This window comes from Strigops habroptila, chromosome 1 (genome assembly GCF_004027225.2).
Source record: "Strigops habroptila isolate Jane chromosome 1, bStrHab1.2.pri, whole genome shotgun sequence".
NCBI classification, from domain to species: Eukaryota; Metazoa; Chordata; class Aves; order Psittaciformes; family Psittacidae; genus Strigops; species Strigops habroptila.
The window spans coordinates 62,194,513-62,215,565 of record NC_044277.2 but is presented as its reverse complement, the minus strand read 5'-3'; the positions used below and the strand labels follow the sequence as shown (position 1 = coordinate 62,215,565).

The following is a 21,053-nucleotide window of genomic DNA, read 5'->3' as shown; positions in this document are numbered from 1 at the left end:
GTCAGTCCCTTATGATAAAGGTTAAACTTGAACCATAGAATGGTTTGGGTTGGAAAGGACCTTAAGATTATCTAGTTTCAACCCTCCTGCCATGGGCAGGGACACCTTCCGCTAGACCAGGTTGCTCTAAACCCCGTCCAACCTGGCCTTGAACACTGCCAGGGATGGGGCATCCACAGCTTCTCTGGGCAACTTGTGCCAGTGCCTCACCACCCTCACAGTGAAGAACTTCTTTCTTATATCCAACCTATCCCTTGTTAATTGGTTATATATATACAGGTTAATAAAAGTTAAAACTATGTGTGTAATTTCTTAAAGGCTAGTAACAAGATTAAAATTTTCAGTTCAGGTTAGTGGGACTTTAATCTCTTAGACTAGAAGCTTCAGGTTTTATGAAAGCTGCTTTTGGTAGTATTGATTCTCCTTGGGTTTTTCTTTTTTATCCCATTTCTCTCCCCCCTCGTGTTATATTGTCCTCCCTTCAGCAGCAAGCGCTATAGGCTCTTAACTGAATAAGAACAGTTAGAAAAGAGCGAGGTCCGTGCGGGATGGCGGCGGTGCGTTGCATGAGGCGCTGATGCTGTGGAAGCGTTGGGAACGGCAGCAGAGTGTGTTTAGCTTTTGACTGTGTGTGTGTGCCGGCAGATCCGCTGGAGGGCACGCTGGTGCTGCTGCCGGCCGAGGCGCAGCGGCGGCTGGTGCAGCTCGTGTACTTCCTGCCCTGCCTGCCCGCCAGCCTGCTCGCCGGCCTCAGCCGCTGCTGCATCATGGGCAGGATGTCCTCCGAACTGGCCGCCACGCTCATCGGGATCCTGCGCATGAGGTACGGCGACGCGCTGCAGTTTGCACTGCAAAATAACCCAATCAGTACCCCCTCCCCGCCCTGTTAATAACATCAAATCAGTTATCTGGAACGGTACGTGGTATTGAGCACCCTTTGGTCATCACTGGTGGTCTGTCTGCTGCCACTGACTGCAGATTTTTCTTGTAAATACTTTGATGTGACACTGTTGATAGTGAAAAATAACCAACCCGTGCGTATTCTCATGTTCTGCTTGTTTTCACATTTTTAAAACTTGCTTTTCCTATAATTCATAGACTCACAGAATGGTTTTGGTTGGAAAGGACCTTAAGATCATCTAGTTCCAACCCCCCTGCCATGGGCAGGGACACCTCACACTAGACCAGGTTGTTCAAAGCCCTGTCCAACCCTAATTACTGCACTTAAACAGCCATATCATAGTTGCTACGCAAGTGTCTTGTTAGAAATTATTCATGCTCTTCTTGGTTTTGTCGTGGCTTGAAAGAGCATAATTTTTCATCTGAAGTCAGGGAGAGAGGTTGCTGTTCACTGAAACGAGTGGAAGGCTTGCTGGGATTTCACAAGAGTGTTTTGCTTTGCTGCTTCTGGAAGAAGTATACATGATTTTCTCCATTGCTTGATATTGTTGAACCTTGGATAAATAAGTAGGGATTAATCTTATATGGATTATGCTTAAATTGATTTTTTTTTTTTTTTCTTTAGGCTTTTTGGAACTTACTTTTTTATTAAAATATGATGCAACACAATGTACTGTCAAATACAGGCCTGTGTTTGCTTTGTGTTATATATTGTGTATACAGACATATTAGCTGTATAACGTCGGAGCAAGATGATTAACATACGAAGTGATGGTGATGGAAATTTATAATATCCTATATATAATGCAATACAACTATAAAAATGAAATTCTGTCTATTTTGGGGAAGGTAGATCTCAAATTTTAAGAAAGAAGAGTTTTCTGCCATATACTGGAAATTCAGCAGCAAACCATACCCTAGTCAAAGACAATCATTGTGAGAACTGAAGTCAGTAAGAAGCATTCAGGAACTTATTTTGTTGTTAGATCTTAGCAAATTTTCAGTGTGGGAGGTTGTTATAGTAATAGCATAACTGTTTTCTAAAGATTGTGAGAAAGCTGCAGGTGGGTTGTAGGCATTTGATCTTTTTGGCAGAAGATGCAAGATGCAGCTGGAGAGCAGTGTTCGTAACAAAAGTCTGTTACATCCTGACAACAGAGGAGGAGCAGCAACTTCTTATTTTTCAGAGGTACAAAGAAAGTATTTTAATTTATGGCATTTGGAACACGTTTTAAACTAAGTTGGATTAAAAGATTGTGAATTATCTACCCAAGAAGTCAACCTGAAATAACTAGATGAAGAAAAAGTACTAATGCAGTTATACTAGTGCAGTTTCTTGTATTGCTAAGCCCTAACAGTCCTCCTTTTTCTGGGTGATTGCAAGTTCTGATGAAACTTGGAAAAGAGATAGTACTCTTGATTAGGTGTTGGTTTTGTTTGATAACACCGTACCACCTCATTGAGAGGGATCAGTGTTAAACACAGGAACTCAGTCTTCCTTAGAAACACATCTGAAAATATTGCAAATCCTTGGCAATATTAAAATGATTCTTTTACAGACAAAGTGAATGCAACGGTATTGAAAAGTACGTTTTCACCTTTATAGCCAACTTAAACTTGTAAGTTTTAAATGGCTTATCTATAATACATTTTTTTAGCTGTGGCTCAGTTTCTTGATACATAGCTAAAATTTGTTTTGTGAATGAATTTTTCTTTTCCTTTACTGTCATGACCATAGATTTTTTTTAATCCTAAAACCTTTATCCTAGGATAGCTTAAAGAATTAGAGAATCAAAATGAAGTCAGAAATGCTAGTAGCTGCTGAGGGGGATGTCCTAAAAAAAGTTGCTTTGGCAACTTAAGCATGCAAAGTTAGGGAGATAAGTAATAAGGTTAGTTTCTCAAGAACAGAAGAGTCTGATACATCTTCTTCCTTGGGAAAGAAGTTGTGCAGTTAAGGAGACATTACTAGGTTTTCTAGATGTGAACCTTAGCTGGCCTTTATGAGTTTCGAAACCTGTCATTGCATACAGGATACATGAACTAATTTTGCATCTCTTATTAGAAAAGCCAAGCAGGATTATTGTGTCCAGTTTTGTGGCTTGCTTTTAGATAATGAGGTGGGCAAACTGGATTGGGTTTAAAGGAGAGCAGACAAAGAATGATAGTGAATTGTGGTAATGGAGGATGATTGACAAATAGGTATTGTTAGGCAAATAAGGCTGGAAAGGAGGGGGAACCATGTGTGTAAAAGGCTGTTGAAAAGGAATGGGAGAATGGGAGTTTTAGCAAGATTATAAATACAGACCTTCAATGTCAGAAAAATGTTTGGTTTGAGTGCTAGCAGAATTTGCTAAAAGCAGAGACCCATAATGGAATAGGCTGTGTAGGAGCCTCACTGGAGGTACCTGAAAACAGGTTGAACAAAAGTATATAATGAATGGCAGAAGTAAACCTTGGAAGTAGAGGGACTAGGTAACTTCTGGTAGTCATTTACAGCTCTTGTGATGCTCAGTTAAACATCCAAGGTTTTGAAATGAATGGTACTGTAACAAGATGTATATGATTTCACATCTTGTTTGTTCTATGTCACAATGTGGTTCATGGGACACTTTCTGTAGTTTTAGATGCTGGTAATTTTGCACAGAGAAACCGATACAAATCAGTCTGTTGGGAGATGTCATTTGTGAGTCAAGGCGATGTTGTCAGTAGATGGCACTGTTTTTCTTCCAATACATTCATGTTCTGTTTGGTATGGAGGAAGTTTTTATAAATTTCTTTTCTTCTATGCCACCTGCTTATCTGTCATGCTTTAAATAGATGGCATTCAGGAGCATCAGAGGCTCACTGCTGTATTTGGTACTTGTTCTTAATTTCTTTAAAAGCCTTTATTTCTGCATTATTCTTGACCGGCAGAGCATGTATGTTTTTACATGCATCTGAGAATGCACATACATACCCGTATTTGCTAGGGAGAAGCTACATTAAGCTGGATTTGATTAGAGTGCATATGGATAAGACTGTTGCAGTTATTCCAGGAACAATCATTATAAACTCAATGAACTCGTAGCTTTTTGTGTGTGTGTAAACTATGAAAGTAGATAATAAATGTATCCAGATGGCTTAAACCCCAGCCCTGTGATGACATCAAATTGTAATTGTTGCATGTTAACTTTTTGTAGATTAGAAATGAATTTTGAAGACATTCAGTGGTTTCTACTTCTTATTTTTGCAATGGTCAAATAAATAGCCATGTGGTCTGCAGGAACCCATTAAGTGAGCCACGGTGGGCTCTCTGTGCTGAGAATGAAGATGATGTTGACACTATTTTCATATATAATGGGAAGGTTTCTGAGCCTGAGGGGGGGATTACCTGTACTGTTAAATTATTAGGATGGTTCCTATCATGCTTTTGGTCTATACTCACTAAAGCTTTACCAATTAGCACAGGCCAAGGACTGTTCTGAAAAGAAAGCTGAAATACAGCTGCCCTGTTTTGGATACTGGTATGAACATGACCAGATTTACATTAGTCGATCTCTGTGCCAGTGAGCAGACGTTGCTGTTGTTTGGGTTGCTGGGACATTTACACCTGGTGAGTTTCAGGTGAAACTGAGGGACAGAAATTGTTGTCCTGACTTAATTTCCCTGCTGTTCTCCTCTAATGCCTGGTGTAGAGGGTATAATCCCTTTACACCTTACTTTCTGTACTTGTAGGACAAAGGGCTACTTCAGAATGGGTTCTAAAGAGCTAGCAAGGCATATGCTTATTTTTTCTTGAGTACTCTTTGGAAGACTGGCTTTGAGGCAAATCTTGTTGTCAAGTATGGAAATATATTAAATGTTGTAAACTCACCTTTCTTGTATGTGGTAGATTGTCTTGTTTGCCTGACAAAAGGGAAATCTGGTGTTTACATACCAAAATTTGTACTGTAACAGTTGCAGAGGAGCATCACTTGTCAGGCTCAGTGTTTTTCGTTGCTACTTCTTAATGACTTTGTGGTGATTGAATAGTGGATTTTCTTGCAAATGGAGTTTTGGGATTTTCTCCTTCCCTTTTGTATGAAGTAGGATACATCAGATGATTAATATATAATCTGAGTACGTCCTGTGATGTATTCTGTTCTATGGAATATGGATTAAGAAATGCAGATTGAGAATTGCAATCAAACATACAAACTGGGAAGTTAGATTGCTAACTTTACAGGAAAAGTTCTCTTAACGTGTCTTGAGGTACAAAAAAGGAAAACCTATTCAGTGTAATTACATAAATGCAATTTATTTATGTGCTCTTTTTCAGCATAATTACTTAAATTCAATTTATGTGCCTTATTTATGCACAACAGTTACGATTTTAGACCTTTTTATCCATTGGAACAGTGTGTCTGGAAATAATTTCACTGTAATAGAAAAGTGGACAGATAATATTTCATTGCCTAGATAAAAAACAATGGGAGTTAATTTATGGCATTTCTCTCTTGAAGTAGGGTCTCCATAAATGAGATCTCCAATGGCTTCAAACAGCCATTTCTTATTCTTGCGGGGCACTTTCCCTGCTGGGGTCTTGCAAAGCGTTGTTCCTGTTGTTGTAGAAAAGGAGAAGGGTGAGGAGCGTATAAATAAAAGCTGAGTGCTCTCTCACAGTAAGACATAAATTGTGTGAGAGTTCCAAGGCTTCACAGGTTTGAGAACTCTTGGGGTAGCTTGCATTCTGCTTGTCATAACTGTAAATGGACTCTTAAGAGATACGGACTTTCCAGACAGTAATGAGGGAACTCAGCTGATGTCTCATCATGCAGCCAGGCATGCTTGTTGGTTCCTGCTATCCTCAGGAATCTAGTGTTTAGGAAGAACTGGGATAGACATTTAATGTCTGTTTGGTATAAGGTATAAAATTCTGTGACCCTAAATATACTGCTCAGAGATATTTTAGGGTCATAACAGAGTTTAAAAGTTTCTATAGATGTTTCCTTTGTAAGTAAATACTACTTTCATTTATTCATCCTAGTTATGCGATCCGCAGTCTTTGACAGTACAGCTTGAGGAGGCACAGTGAGAAAGCAAAATGTAGTAACAAAAAGCCTATGTACTATTTCATTAAAGACTTTTTGAATGTGTTATAGACAAGGAAAACATTATATTTCCAAAAAGCATTTTCAAGTTGGAGAAAACCTGCAGAGGGTATTGTAACCTGTTATTGTGAACAACACTGATAGAGCAACTGAATACAGAAATTCTCATATAAATGAAGTGTAGAAAATATTTCAGAACAGTGTATTTTCTTTTAAAAAGGAAGACAAATAAAAGTAACTTTTTTTTACCAAAATAAGTTAAGTTCTGATTAAAAAAAAAAAAAAAGAAAAAAAAGAACCACTATCAAGTCTATTACAAATTGTACCATGGAAAGTCAACTCGATAGGCCTTGGAGAATAAGTTGAAAGACCTACATACATAGTAAGGTATAATAATTATGAATGGGTTGCTGAGAAAAATTTAAGAATAGTAAGGTCTGTATTCACCATGAAGTACTTTTCCTGGTTATATTTTCACACCCCGCAATTTAGAAACAAAAATGGAGGAGGGAGGTGTTAAAAAGGTAACAAAAATGCTTAAGGCACTATTGAATGTAAGAAAAAAAGAAGAGTGTGCTCTCAAAATGCTGGCATTTCCCTGGCTGGGCGCTCCTGATCATGAAGGGTAAAAGATTAAATTTTTTTCCTTTCTGCAAGGTCAGAAAGGATCCATAGTTGTTAGGAATTGGATCCTGGGGTGAGTTATGGTGCATTCCTTCGTCCACATCTGGCCAGCAAATTTCCTTTTCCTTGCTCACTGTTACGTAAAGGTCTAGGACTTGAGAGAGGGAGAAGGCTTAAGCTTGTGTTTAAGGACAGGGCCCTCTAAATTTGTCCCCAGATGGTTGGTTGATATTCCTAACCAAGGGGGAAAGAATTATGTTGCTGCGCTTACAATTGCACCAGTCAGTAAAAGTCTTGTGCTCATTAGTGAATGTTTCTTCTGATTCATGCTCTCCTTTATAATGTGTAAGCAATTCTTTTCTTCAGATGGCCTTTGCAGCCATGGAGCAAATGAGTAGCTGACAGGCTTACTTTAACAATGCATAGCTCACATTGTTGTTTTCTTAAAATAGGGTTCGTATTTTTCCCCAAATCCCTGGTAATTCCTTGCAGATGCTTGTTGTATTTTTTGTATTTCAAATGGAAACACTTGATCCTTCAAAACAGATAATGAAAGTTAAAACAAAAGCCCCTCGCACTAACAAACTACTGCTTACATATGGTAAGCTGTTAAAGGAAAAGGAAGATAAAAACTCTTCACGTGCTCTGAGAGTTTAGGTTCAGGACCTGTGCTACATGGAGCTAAGCTGGTGTGAATGATGAGATGGGTACAAGGCTAGAGAATTATTCAGATTAATTTTTTAAGCAATTTGAGCAACAGTTTGTGACAGTATTGGTTTCCTGTCTCTTCAAGAACTAGTATGAAAACTGAGAGTGCTGATCCTTGGTAACAGTGTAACACAACCTGATCTGATTAAGTTAATGCAGGAACCTGAGTTTATACTTTATTGCAATTGCATTTCAGTTTGACAGAAATTATTTTTCATTAAAGCTAAACAGGAATAAACTATGCCAAAGCTGAGATAAATACCGGCACAGGGCTTTTTAGTGTTTTAAAAGAATGTATTTTACAATAGTGCAGGTACATGCTACACTGGGGGAAAATGTTTTACATTTTCCTTCCATAAAGGTGCAACAGTACTGATATAGTACTTGCATGAGGTTTTGCTCCTTCTGATATAGTTGTTTGCACGCACACAGTTACTGAGAATGAGAACATCAGAATGTATCAGTAAAGACATCTTCTCAGCCCAGTGGCTGATTGATGACAGTGGTAGATTCACAAGTTATCACTTGTGGTATAAATCTTTCTCCCCACTCCTGTTGATACAGGAGTTCGTCGAGTATTGTCCTATATATTGGTGGTCCTAGGTTGTGTAGGAAAACTCATCCCTGCTTCCTGCAGTGGAAACAACTTCATTATGATCCTGGGTTGCAGTGTGGTTATTCTAGCTACTGTAGAACCACCACTCTGCTGCTTATATTTCCAAGGTCTTAACTGGCCTCCTGGATAGGCAAAAAGAGTTGCTCAGCTGTATCCTGATGAGCTGCAGAACAACGGAATGTGGATCTTGGCAGATGGTGGTTTGTTGTCTTCAGACTGTAGGTAGATGAACTTACTGAATAGCTTTGGCAAGAAAAAAAAGGCTGAATAGACTTGATTAGCTGCATGCTGCTATATGAAGTACTTTGGTTTACTAAAAAATGTGAATGTTGTTAGTGGACTTTGTCATCTTTCTTTCTGGGTTGTTCCTGAATAGGCTGTACAGCCTAGTGCCAGCCCAGATCTTGTGAATCTCCAGTGGCATGTCTTCTGCTGTATGAGCTCATCTACCTGCCATATCTTCTATTTAAACCAGTTGTCTCTTGGTGTAAGGACCTTTGTTCCTACCCTGTGGCTGCTTAGTTTTTTGGAATCCTTTTTTCTTTTTTTTTTTTTTTTAAAGTGTTACAGGGTCTTCCATATTCGTGTGCACCTACATGTACATCTAAGAGATATGTAAGGCAAAAATTCCTTTTTTCAGAAACCATTCTGTCTGTTCCCAAGAATGACAGAGGTACTCATATGTCAGCTAGTTTTATCTATTGTTACAGTGTGTAATAATTTGCCTAGTGCAGGCATTAAAGTAACAGACTTTAGTTATGTGGAACTTTAAAAGCAAAAAACAACCCCCTGCCCCAAAATACATCACCACATTTGCCACTGCTGGGTGTGCAGAATCCAGGAAAGTTTTCTACTCCTGATGTCTTTGAAGGACAATTTATTAGTAGTATCTTAGTAGTTAAAGCACTTGCTGAGGATGAGGAAAATCTGTGTGTACTGCCTTCATCTGAAGGGGAGGTTGATTTCCTATTTCCTAACAGAGTGACTTAGTCATTGAACTATTCTGAGGAGGTGTACTTAATTTAATAAGATATAAACAAATTATATTAATTTTATGAAGTTTTCACTGACTTGAGGCCTGGAATGCAGTTAGGGGTTTTTTTCAGGAAATGAGTGAATCAGCTGGTGGTTGTGCCTGTGAATATTTACATGTTCTGTGTGGAACAGAAGTATCAGTGGAAGAAATAGAGGGGAAACTCCTTTCAGAATGATTTTTTTTTTTTTTTTTTTTTTTAACCCGGCATTAAAGAAACAGTTGTGGGAGGCCTTGGTTTAAATCTGATCAATGGTTGATAAAATAAATTTAGATGGGGTCACCTGGAATAGTCTAAGTTAGGTTTCTCAGGCTATTCTCTTGCAAATGTTAACATAATTCTGTAAAGCTTTAGGAACATCCTGTGCTAGAATATTATCTGTTAGGGTGGTGGAAGTATTTTCCTGGAAGGTGAAAGAATTGGATTTTAGTTTCCTTGAACAGAAAATCCAGACCCTTGATCTTACACTTCTTGAGTTCTCATTTATGTACAAAAGAGTGGTAGTGTCAGTGCCTCAGAAGAACTGTGAATCTTGCATTTGCTTTCTCTTCTTCTATGTTGAAAATACTTGAAGACTAAACTCAGGGGGGGTTGAGATTCCTTACGCTTTTTAAAATTTGATTGCTTAACAATAACAAAATCAAAACCCCGACCCAGATTCTAAGAAATCCGCTGTGCTTGATAGGTGTATTGCTATCTGAGGTGGAGTGTGAGCAGTGTGTTTTACAGGGAGGAGAAGTGGAAGGGTAATTTCTAAAATTACTCCCAGCAAGGTTCGTCAGAGTTCTTCTACCAGAGAACCCTAAATTACCCAGAGACACCTTACGACTACGTAAGTCAAAACCAACACTCTAAACCTGAACCAGAAATCAGTTGGTAGCTAGTTTAGGTCAGAAAGCACAAAGATAATAGTCTGTGGCTCAGAAATAACCACTTGTGCGCAAACTGCTGTTGTTTTATTTTGCAACTGTGTCGTATAGCCCAACCTGAAAACAACAACAATGTGAACAAAAGTAGTGAGGTCTGGCTGGAGTTAAAAGTTAGCAGCAAGTGATAAAAGGAATGCATTGCTAGTTGCAGTGACTGAGAAATATTTGCTATGCTAGTGGCAAGAGAAGCGGTGATTTTTAAGTTAATTAGATTCAGCTTCTCTTTTAATACCATTTGGCGTGCAGAGCAGGTTACCTAAAGGTGCAGTTCTGAACCTCAGAAGAGAGGCTTTCATGGATAGCAGGTAACCTTATGGAAATGACAACATGTAATTCATCATAGTTAATGTGAGTTTGGACTAGCTGACTGGAGAGGTCTCACTCACATGCAATTTGATAACAGGTTCCCATTGTCAGTAAAAATTTATTCAAAAAAGGGAGGTTATAATATACTTATCACCTCTCTTCCACTTATAAATCAGATATTTTTTTTGTTAAATGTCTAACATGTAATTTACAAGTATCTTGAAAACATATTTTAAAGTGCACATAGTTCTTAATTATCTGTGGTAGTCTTAATATATTAAGTAAAATTTCTGCAATAATTTATAATGTATTTGTAGTACATCAGGATCCATTCTAGAATTAAATTTTTGATCAGTGTTCTTCATTTCTGATATTGATTAATGTGAACCTCGAAATTGAGCAGCTTTAACTACCTTACAGACATTTGTGTTCTAAGGTAATTGAGGCATTGATAACTGGTTAGACTGGTATTTAAACAAACTTCTATGCTGCAGTACTGTTCTGCTTGTATTTGTAATATTAGAAAGACATTGGTCTTGGTCTTCTGGAGTTAATGGTAACTTCTTACATCCACTGGTCCTATTAAGAATTCGACACATCTGCTAACTGTTGCATGGAAAATATTTTTAGATTTTATTATTTTAAATTAGATTCTGACAAGCTTTGTCATGCAAGTCCCTACTCCTTGAATTTGGGCTTGTTGCAAGTTCTTTCCGTGTTATGTGTCTTCCTGCCCAAGGCTTTTTATTTGCAAATGTCCCCGATTCCCTTTGCAGCTTGTCATCTCACGTATCTCTCCCAGCCTCTTGCATTCCCACCATTTTGCTCAGTGATTGAATCACTAGTAAGTCCTAAATTCTCCTGCATCTCTCTTCATGCTCCCCAGTGCTTATTTTGGTATAATGACTGATCTCAAGTCTGACTCATGATCCTGCTGCATTAGATTCAAATGGACATAAGCTTAACTCCTGTGCTGGACATAGGCTTAATTTTCTCTTCTGGTACATGGATCTGATCCTTTCATGAATATTCACCTTATGTAGGAAAATAGGTTGCAAGACCTCTTGCTGATTTAGTTATGTATGAAATCTCTTTGATGCTATAATGAATCAGCTGGGACCTCCTTGGAAGGACGGAAGAAAGTCTCCCTTCTGGAAGAAGACTAGTGGCCACGGCCAAGGGATTAGTTTCTGGAGAACTCAATGTTTGTAGCCGAGTGGCAGACTTATGAACGGAGAGAGACTACAGGTTAAGAAAAGAAAGCAGTGAGCCAGGCCTTGAGGAGGACTGAAGGCCCCTCCTGGGAACTAGAAAGGACCATGCAGAGCTGCCTGCACTGCAAAGTCACTAGGTCACCTGAAATATGCCTGGAAATAAGGATTTGCCATTAAAGATACAGTGTGAAGCGGGAGCTTTATTTAATAAAGCCTTTTGTTGTTCTCCCCCTCTCCCCCTTAGAATTAATTATCCCACATGATAGTCTGATTAAGTCCTGATTTTTTTTTTCTTTAATTTAAAGGAATTCTGAAATTCTTCTTGTTTTTTCTTCCGAGTAACTCCAGACGTGCATATTCTAGCTGTCATTATTGTGGATGGATTTTCATGGGGTGGCAAAATTTATATGCCTGACACAAGGTATTCCAAATTTGATTTTTTTTTTGCTCCCAAAACATGGAGCTGTAAAAAATTTTCTGCAAAACAAGCTTTCCAGAATTTTGTTACCCATGAGCTAAGCCATTTTGGCTGTTAGTGGAAAGGAATTGGGGGAAAAAGTGATCTGAGGCAGATAGTTGGCTTGGAAAATTGCATTCATAAGCTCTGAAGTTTCGCAAGATTGTAAGAGCAGAAAGCAGCAATCTCTTACAGCAAAGATCCATAGTCTGCAGTGCAAGTGCCAAGAGCAGCATATAAGTAAATCTGAATACTATGCCTTTTGCATAATGTGATGTAGTTCTGAACTGCAGCCTTTTGAGGAAAGTATGTGTGAGGTGTATGTCTTCCCAGCTCCTGGCTTTCTCCTGGTTCTACACCAACACACAGGCAAGACGCTGCTGTTAGGTGGTCAGCGGCGTATATTTGCTTCTAGTTTCCACTGCTTCTAATTTGAGAAACAGAATGCTCCATTTCTTACAGATTGCCCCTAGAAAGGGAAGTGTCAGGCAGCTTTGGTAATGGGTTTGCTCTGGTCTTTGCATATTGCTCCTTTTTGTGTTCTAAATCTCAAAGCAAGTTTTTAATTTAGTCCTGTGTTTAACAGCTTTAGCTACTCTGAAATAGATGCTGAGACTGTTTTTAAATGGGATCTATTGTTCGTGTAAAAAGCTATATTAAAAGTAGTGGCTATAATGAAAAGTACAGCCCAGCTTTGTAATATAATGACTTCTACCAGATAAGGGAAATGAATCTAATTTAATTTACGGTATGTTGGCTGTTATCACTATATTAAAGGTTATACTAGTATTTCTGAAAAGTTGCTATCTCAGTAATTTAATCAACTTAACAACCTAAGCCCATGTAGGGTTACAAAGTTCAGTTATCACTTGTCTTGAAAAGAGCAAGTTCTGGTTTTGAAGCTATTTAAAATGCTGTTCTAACAGCAGCAGTTAGAAACAGCAATGCTAAAATTAACAATTTAGTCATGCTAATTGATTGTATTGTGCAGGTAGGTTGTGAATTCTTAATTATATGGTTTTTAATAAACTATCTGCTATTGGTTTTGTGTAGATCATCCTTTGCAGGCTGGAAGTGCCAAGTACAGGATAATTCAGTGAATGATGTGGACTATTTCAGCTTCTTGTTTTCAACCCTTATAGGTAATCCATGTGAATGTCATAATTCAGAATTAACAAACTGAAATTTGTTTTGATAGTCAATTACTGGATTTAATGTAGAATAAACGGTGCACTAAGTACTTCCTGAAAGTGATTCTGATCTTGCTATGTATTTTTGATGTGAGATACCCTTTTTTCTCTTGGTCTGACTTTTGACACCCTATTTTTACACTTTGCCATTTGGGCTGAATATTTGCATACTTTTTTTCTTCATTCTAGCACCTTTCTTTGACAAGTATAAGGAAAACCTGAATTCAGCATATGACACAAGAATTTTTTTTCTAGATTTAGGTAAATGCCTTTTATTGGCCCATAACAATACAAACTAGTGCCTCTGGGATTTCCTGTGGACATGCTCATGCTATTAAAAACATTCCATCGGAATAAAGTAGTCAAAATACATTGCAGTGAGCTGCCCAAGGCCAGCATGTGAGCAGAATTACTTCTGCTACTATATTCTGACTCAGATATAAAAATAGTTTTACTCTGTGGTGATGCAACTTTGGGAAATTACAGTGGTTAAAATGACATAATATTGCTGAGAAATATCTTCCAGCAATTTCTCCTGTGGTAAAAAGAAAGTGTCTTTTCCTCATCACCTCAGTCATTCATAATGTTCAGCTACTTTGCTTTCAAAAATTAAGGGTTTTTTTCTTAAAACAGTGAAAAGAGTGCTGTACTGGTAACTGAGAAAATGAAAACAAACCCAAAGTGTCTGTTTTGGAGCAGTAGTCCTGTTTTACTACAGCATCCAATACCTGGCTAGAAATAATTAGCCAAATTAATAATTTTTTTAAACCCTGAGGTTATGTTAGAAGGTTACTGAGTTATTGTGAAGTTGTGGTGAACTGTCTTGTGTTATACTGTCTTGCATATATATATATGTATGTATTAAAGATGCATACATTGAAAATAGCAGCATAACGTTAGCCTCTTACAGGTTTTTTTTTTATACGACACTATAGTTTAAATGGATATGCCATTGATTTTTTCAAATACCTGTTTTCTTTCAGAAGCCAGACTTTGTATTTTGATATACCTAATTTAAAATACCAAGCAAAAGTTTTTCATGAAAAAATGTTATATAGACGTAATTTAAAGACAGTGTTTGTCAGTGATGCTGTTGAAGTAGAACAGTGCTTGGCTTGTTTTGTGATACTGTTGTACTGCTTCTTTTTCTCTAGGGTTTTCAAGAGAGGAGTTGACTAGTCTCCAGGGCATTAGAGGAAAACCACACATTAGCCAGTCACAGCTTTCACCTGTCCGTCTTTACCTAACTGATCTGGACCAGTTTTTACACCACTGGGCTGTGACAGAGGTAATACATCAACACTAATTCTAAATGACAGCATACAAGCTGGGAGTGCTCTCCATCCCTTTTCTACAGATGCCTAAATCTTGTTGTGAGCTGAGTTGAAAAAAGAATGAAAAATATAATAGCTGTCAAACAGTCAACGTTCTTCTACAGCCGTCACATAATATTTTGAAGGAAGCTACTTTAAAAGGGGAATGTTCAGACATGTAGTATGCAGAACAGTCCTCATGGAAAAATGGGTAGAAGCCTTGGTGGAAAATTCTGAAATACTAATAAGATTAAGACCAGCAATATGTTTTGGCTTTCAAAAGTACATTAATTGTAAAAATACTAATTATAAAGAGTGTTTTTGAGACGAAATTCCACTGTTAATTGAAAAGCACTTGCATTAGATGAGATTTTCACTTTGAAGTACTAAGTTGGCATTGGTGATTATTTAGAATAACTTCTGGTGCTTATTTAATAAAAATTTACTGGGATTAGAAACTTCACTGTGAATTCAGTTAGTGACAGTGAAGTAGTTTGATGTACATAGCTTGTTTATGCCTTTGGTTCCTGGTTGCAAGTTTGATTAACTTATCCTACCACAGTCTTTTCAGTGTTTTGGTGCCATCAAGGAGAGTCAGTATTTTCTGAAATTTGAAAATTGCTTTTGTTAAAGTACCTTTTCTTGGGAAAGATCCACGGTGCTCTCTCAGGTTCTCAGAACCAGATGACAGTCATTAAGCAGAGAGCTGGGTATCCCTGGTTAGTAATGAAAGAGGATTTGGACATCCTGTAAGCATTACATTACTTCTGCAGTTATGTATGAGCCTGAAGTCTTTTCTGGAGACTAAGTTATGAAAGGGAGAATAGGAACAATAATCCCACATATCAAAAATCTGAAGAGCAATGAGACCTTCTAGACCTATCTCATTTTTTAGACTCTTAACAAAAGGGAATTTTGGACTGCTGCTTACAACTCTTAAGCTTGAGAAGGAGATTGGAGGCTTCTCCTCACAAGCATGTTCATAGTTGGAGATATGACTCAGTTCAGTAGAAACTTTATCAGATGCACCTAGGATATGATCAGGAATAATCAGCACGGATTTATGAAGGACAGATTGTGCTCAACCAACCTGCTAGCCTTCTGCAACAAGGTGACTAGCTTGTGAGTGGGGAAAGAGCAGTTTATCTTGACTTGGGTAAGGTTTTTGATGCTGTATCCCATAACATCCTTGTCAGCATGCTGACAAAGATAAATAGACAGGGAGGTGCATTGAAAGCTGCCTGAATGGCCAGGTCAAAGGGCTGTGATCAGTGGTGCAAAGTCCAGTTGGAGGCAGGTTGCTAGTGATGCAGGGATCAGTACTGGAGGCAGACCAAACAGCAGCAAACCCCCTAAAACCCAGAGCAGCAGCCTCTGAGAAGAAAACTGCCAACAGATCAGGGTCTTCTACAATGTCTTCAAAGACAATATCATATGATGGCTCTACCTGTGTGCATTGAGTTTGAGGGAGATGGAAGAAAGTTGTTTCCAAACCTAAGTTCAAGATGCGTCACAATTTTGGAATCAAGCTATTTTTAGCTGTGGCAGAAAATTCTTTCTTTTAAATAAAGTGCTACAGGAAATCAGAAAACCCAGCTTGAATTAGTCATGCTTTTGGTGGAACTGAGTGGTGCGGCTTCTGGATGCTGAATCTTTCATGCTTTTCCTTACTGGATAAGGAAGTTTATGGTGATGCTGTAATGTTAAGCAAAATATTTGTAGTAATTAAAAATACCTAGTAAGTGAGAACAGCCCTCTGTTGGCTGCAGAGCAGGCAGCATTCAGACCTCTACTTTAATTGCCCTTTTATGAGAGTTCTCGTTGAGTAGTTGTAATTCAGAGTTTCCTTGTAATGGAAAAATATTTTATTGTAGATTAAAATAAATAAGGAACTGATGGCATTAGGATTTGACAGCCTAGTTTCCTATGAATAAATGAGGCTAGTGATCAGATTCTTACTATTATTAGTCTATCTATCTTCCTCTTTCTTCTCTTCCACCACTAGTTCTGTCTAAACCATTGGCTAGTGTGTGGCTCTCTGCTAAAAGAATAAAGTTGCAAATACTCATTGCCCATAAATTCTATGAAAAGAAGCATGTAGAAAAAAAACCCTCTAGATTACCATCAGGCAGTGCCTAACTCTGTTCCTGCATCCTGCTTGGCAGCAGCCAGCTGTCCAGCCTGCATGGGCATCACTCTGAACTGGGTTGTCAGGGGGTTTAGAAGGCAGGAGCAGCTGGGGTTACGGTGCTGAAGAAACAGAAGGGCAAGGGATGAAGGGTCCCAGGCGTGATTCTAGGAGGCCATAGCTTGTTGGCTTTATTGCTTGCTGCTTGGCTTTGTTTTCAGACCTAGAGGAAGGCAGTCCCAGCTTTCTGTCGCTAGCTAGCTATACTGTGCCGAGAGTGGTGTGTATTTCTCATAGTAATGAACCATAACAGGGAATATTAATGTATAACGTATGCATGCCAGAGAAGAAAGGTGTGCCTCTGGAGAAAGAGCTGGTTGTGTAAAGGAAAAGAATAACTTGAGGCATTTTCAAGTAGCGGTTTGGACTTAAGGAGAGTTCATATAACTAGTGCTTTTGGTATGGTAGCACGTGGCTAACCATAATTGTTAAAAAGGCCAAACATGCATTTCTGATAGGTATTAATGCTTTTAAGTGCTTTATAACAAAAACTGTTTTGAGATGGATACTGCTTGTAACTTTTGTTTTTTTGTCTAGATAGTAATAATTGGTATAGTGGAAATCTGAACCCATGTTTGGGGTTTTTTTGTGGAAGCTTTAGATTCTGGTGTTTTGTACTTAAGGAGCAATGCTGAAGTGTCCCTTTAAATGCTATTTTGCCCAGCTGTAAAAGTGAATCTTCGTATTTTGTTTAAAAGATATGTTAAACGCGGAAAGCCTGGTTCCTTTTTTGGGGCAGCTTCTACTTAAAATGACTTCTGCCTTATTAAAGCCAATTATTTAAAATCACACCCCTGTAGCTGAAATAAATGGGGCTCCAGAATAAATGGTTGCAGCCTTAGGGAAGAGGCTTTAGTCTTCGCTCATTTTGACTGTGCTTCTAGTGTTTGTTGGTAATATTGTTCGCTCCCCTGTAATTGAATTTCTCTGCCAGTATCGAGTGAAATGGCGCCGACAGAAATGAACAGTTTAACAACATAACCATGTATACGTGATAATTTCTGTTGTAATATTTGATGTGTGTGATGCTTGAACATCTTGGAGGGGGAAAGCAAATGATAATTTGAAGGTTCTGCTTGAAGTCAAGATTCTGGAGTTACATTAAGCATATAGGTGACTTGAAGAAATAAAATACTCCTCAGAAATTGAAGATGTAAGAGCAGACACTAGGAAAGGTTAGCTGCTTTTAAAAGCAGTCTTGAATTCAAAAACCTCGGGATACATGTAATGCCTTAATTTGTGTCAAAACCTGAGAAGTCTTGTAAGTGAAATAGACTTGGGAAGGCTGTATCTGCACTGACGTGCTATGAAAAATTACAACAAATCAATAAAGATAGCAAGTGAATGTATGTAAATTAAAAGTCTTTCAAAGATGTTTGTCATGAGAAGGAAGAAGTGGTGGCGCAGCACTGTAGCTTAACTTCAAGCAGAGATTAACACTTCCAAAAACCCACTAAATTTTAAAACTTTTGATTTTGAGTTGAAGTTCCTGAAGATTTCAACTTGTCTTTATTGAGATTCCCAGGTTAGACTTATATTGGGGAGAAAAATCACCTGAGGGTAAACAGTATCCTTTCTAAACTAGAAAGTGCTAAAATTGTTAACCTCTTTAAGGAGGATTAAAAAATTCTGTATAGACTTGTTAGTGTTTTGTAAAACTACATCATATCCAAGTTTCATGTTTAGAAATGAAAATAGTTTTTCTTGAAAAACAATGCAAATTCCAAAGAAACAGAAGAGATACTATTTAATGCCTCATTATTAAGATTAATAAGGCCCACTTTCAAAGGTCTTTTCCATCATTTTCTTAAGACAAAACTTAAATAAATAAATGCATGACACCACGTCCACCCCACAAAAAAACACCTCAAACCCAAACCAAAAAACCCCCAACCAACCTAATAAAACCTAAACATCAAAATACAAACTCCCAAGAAACTTAACCTAATCTTCTGTATCTTGTGACATAGCTGGGAGCTCACGTGTCACTGTGTGTAACTGATGTGAATTAACATCTCCACAGTTACTGTACATTATGCTGTATATTCACGTTTTGGCTGTGATACCTAAACTAAATTTGCTCAAAAAGACAGGCTTTGTGGGACGAGCTAGCTTCCTACGTGTACAGTTTTCTGTGTTTTCAAGTCCTTTTGTTTGGGGAACAGGCAGGCAGGTGAATTTGGAGACTTGTGCATGAGACTTGTTGCTTTGACTGTCCTGCACATGGTCTGATGAGGAGGCATGCACGAGGACGATGGTGATATTTTATAGCTGTAAGGAAGCTGCAGAGCTGTGAAAGAAGGGCTTCTTATGGCTGCCAGAGGGTGAAACAAAAGCTGCTTGGGTCACAAAGTTATTTTGTGGCATCCTTTCTTTGAATTTTGTTAGTAAGACGGCTCTGAGAAGAGAACCAGGCCTTCGCCGTTTTTCCGGTACAGCTTTGTCTGCTCCTGGGTAGCACACTGGTTGTTGAGCATTGTACCCAATTTTGCAGACAAAAGAAGAAAGTTTTCAGAAAAGCCTGTTGCCTAGTTAGATACTAGGATTGTCTCTAGCACATGGTTCTCTGCCCCTGGCACCAAATCTTGCTGGTACTCAGGTTTAAACACATGATGATAGTGTTGCACAGGAGGTGAGCAGTGGTGATTGCCACTCCTGTATGTGTCCAGTAGCAAATAAAGATAACTTCACTTGGTTTGGTTGACTATCGATATAGGTTTAACATCAGACTGTGTGACACAGCCAAGGAGTCTGCAGACAGGCACTCAACGCAGTTCAGCAATTGCAAGATAAGTCTGTATCCTGCAGTTACCCTGTTTCTGAGCCAGCAGTTGGACATTAACTGTGTTTCATAATCCTCAGCCTTTGGGAAATACGTACTCTGTCACGATGCAGGACACAATATATGTTCTTAAGCATTTGTAATTCTTCATCAACTTTCTGTAGTCCTGTCTTGCTGCCCTGAATGTAAAGTAAGACCCATAGTGGGTTCCCCCCCCCCGTTGCCCACCTCTGCAATGTTCTGCAGACTCTGTTCCTCTGTCTTGCCTTTTTACTTAACCTAGATTTTGTTTTGGTTTATTGTTACTGTGTGTGGGTTTCATGTGGGGTTTTCTGTGGTGTTGTTTTCTTGTCTTGTTTTTTTCTGGAGTCACTGAATCAGGAATACCTTTCACATCCGCCCCTGTGAGCTTAGCCAAGGCAGACGAACAAAGATCTCTTGTTGTACGCAGCTTTCTCAACAACTCAGGGCACTGTTAATATTGCCCTGTCAAATCAATTTATTTCAGAAGGAGAAGCAGCACCTGTCAAGGGAGTACACTGTCTGATAAGCGAGGGTGCTTCGGGGGCAGCTGGCCAAGCTTCAGATGACAAGCTTCATTGCCTGCCCCATCACCTGAAAACTTCTCGTTTTCTACGCTCTGCAGTAGCATGTTATACTGGATAGAGTCCTGCTCCAAACAGCCATTTCACAAGGGCTTTGGAATTGACTGCGGAACAGCCTGTTACATTTCAGTTACCCATGTTTGAGGTGGATGTTGATGTGAATTGAGAAATACAAAGTTATAGTGTCTGGTGTGTGCCAACTTTTTTAATAAAATCCCTTCTCTTGGAGTCAGAGCTGTCTTTCGTCTGACTCCACTGAGTGGCTTGCTAAAATACTCCATCCATTATCTTTCCTGCTTGCTCTGCCCTCACACTTGTGTGTGTCTTCAGAGGAAGGTATTTCTCTTTGAAAAAGAGTACTTTGCAGCGTGATTAAGTTTGAAATAATATGCAGATTTTCCCTGGAGAGTTACTGATAAAATATTTCCCTCAAGGCTTTTTGAGTCAAGATTCTGTCACGCTATGGGAAGGAAGCATTGAGTGATTTAGGGAGTGAGAACAGTTAAATAATGACAAAACATTACTCTTGGTTCATCATTTGTGCGTGTTCCTGTTGCCATGAGAGCACAGGCTGAGACCTCGGCTTCCTCAGGTCACCCCAACTCCACCGTTTGGAGCTGAGAACATCTTACAGACAAGCAATTTAAAACTGATGGATTCCTCTGATTGCATGTTAGAGCTGAGGAAAGCCTGTTTCAGACTGGATTAAGAGTCAGTTAGGTTGGCTCTCAGCAGTAAAAATGCTTTTAACTAGACTAGAGTAAAATACTCCATGGTTTCAGTATCTCCAGAAAGCCCCAGGGAATGCTCCTGGGCTGCCTTCCCAGCCTTTTGGTTTTTATTCCCATTTCATCTGGCTACTGTTGAAGTATGTCTTCAGTACGACAGGCAGGGAGACCTGTGTAGCAGTGATTTCCTGAAGCCCTAGTAGGGAACCTGCTGTTGTAGTTGTGTGGCTCATGACCAGGATGGGTAGTTGAGCTTGTCTGATCGATAAGGTTTGGTTTGAATAACTGACAATGGATGACAGAGCCTGTAGTATTTGCTGCATGATGCTAATAGGTAATCCCTGTATTTAAGAGAATGCTTTTCTTTGGCTGAATTTATTCAAGTGG

The 21,053-nt window shown here is 38.8% G+C and overlaps 1 protein-coding gene across 4 annotated transcripts in view; it reads left to right on the top strand.

Moving 5' to 3' along the window:
• The window catches only part of TEX10 (testis expressed 10), a 48,974-nt gene that overhangs the window by 20,540 nt on the left and 7,381 nt on the right, over positions 1 to 21,053 (top strand). For 3 of the 4 annotated variants that reach the window (XM_030509856.2, XM_030509837.1, XM_030509846.1), the window contains exons 10-12: positions 646 to 823; positions 12,914 to 13,002; positions 14,205 to 14,338. In XM_030509856.2, the coding sequence (XP_030365716.1) occupies positions 646 to 823; positions 12,914 to 13,002; positions 14,205 to 14,338 (401 nt within the window). The remainder of the gene's footprint in view (positions 1 to 645; positions 824 to 12,913; positions 13,003 to 14,204; positions 14,339 to 21,053) is intronic. The other variant, XM_030509867.1, reaches the window with a different exon arrangement.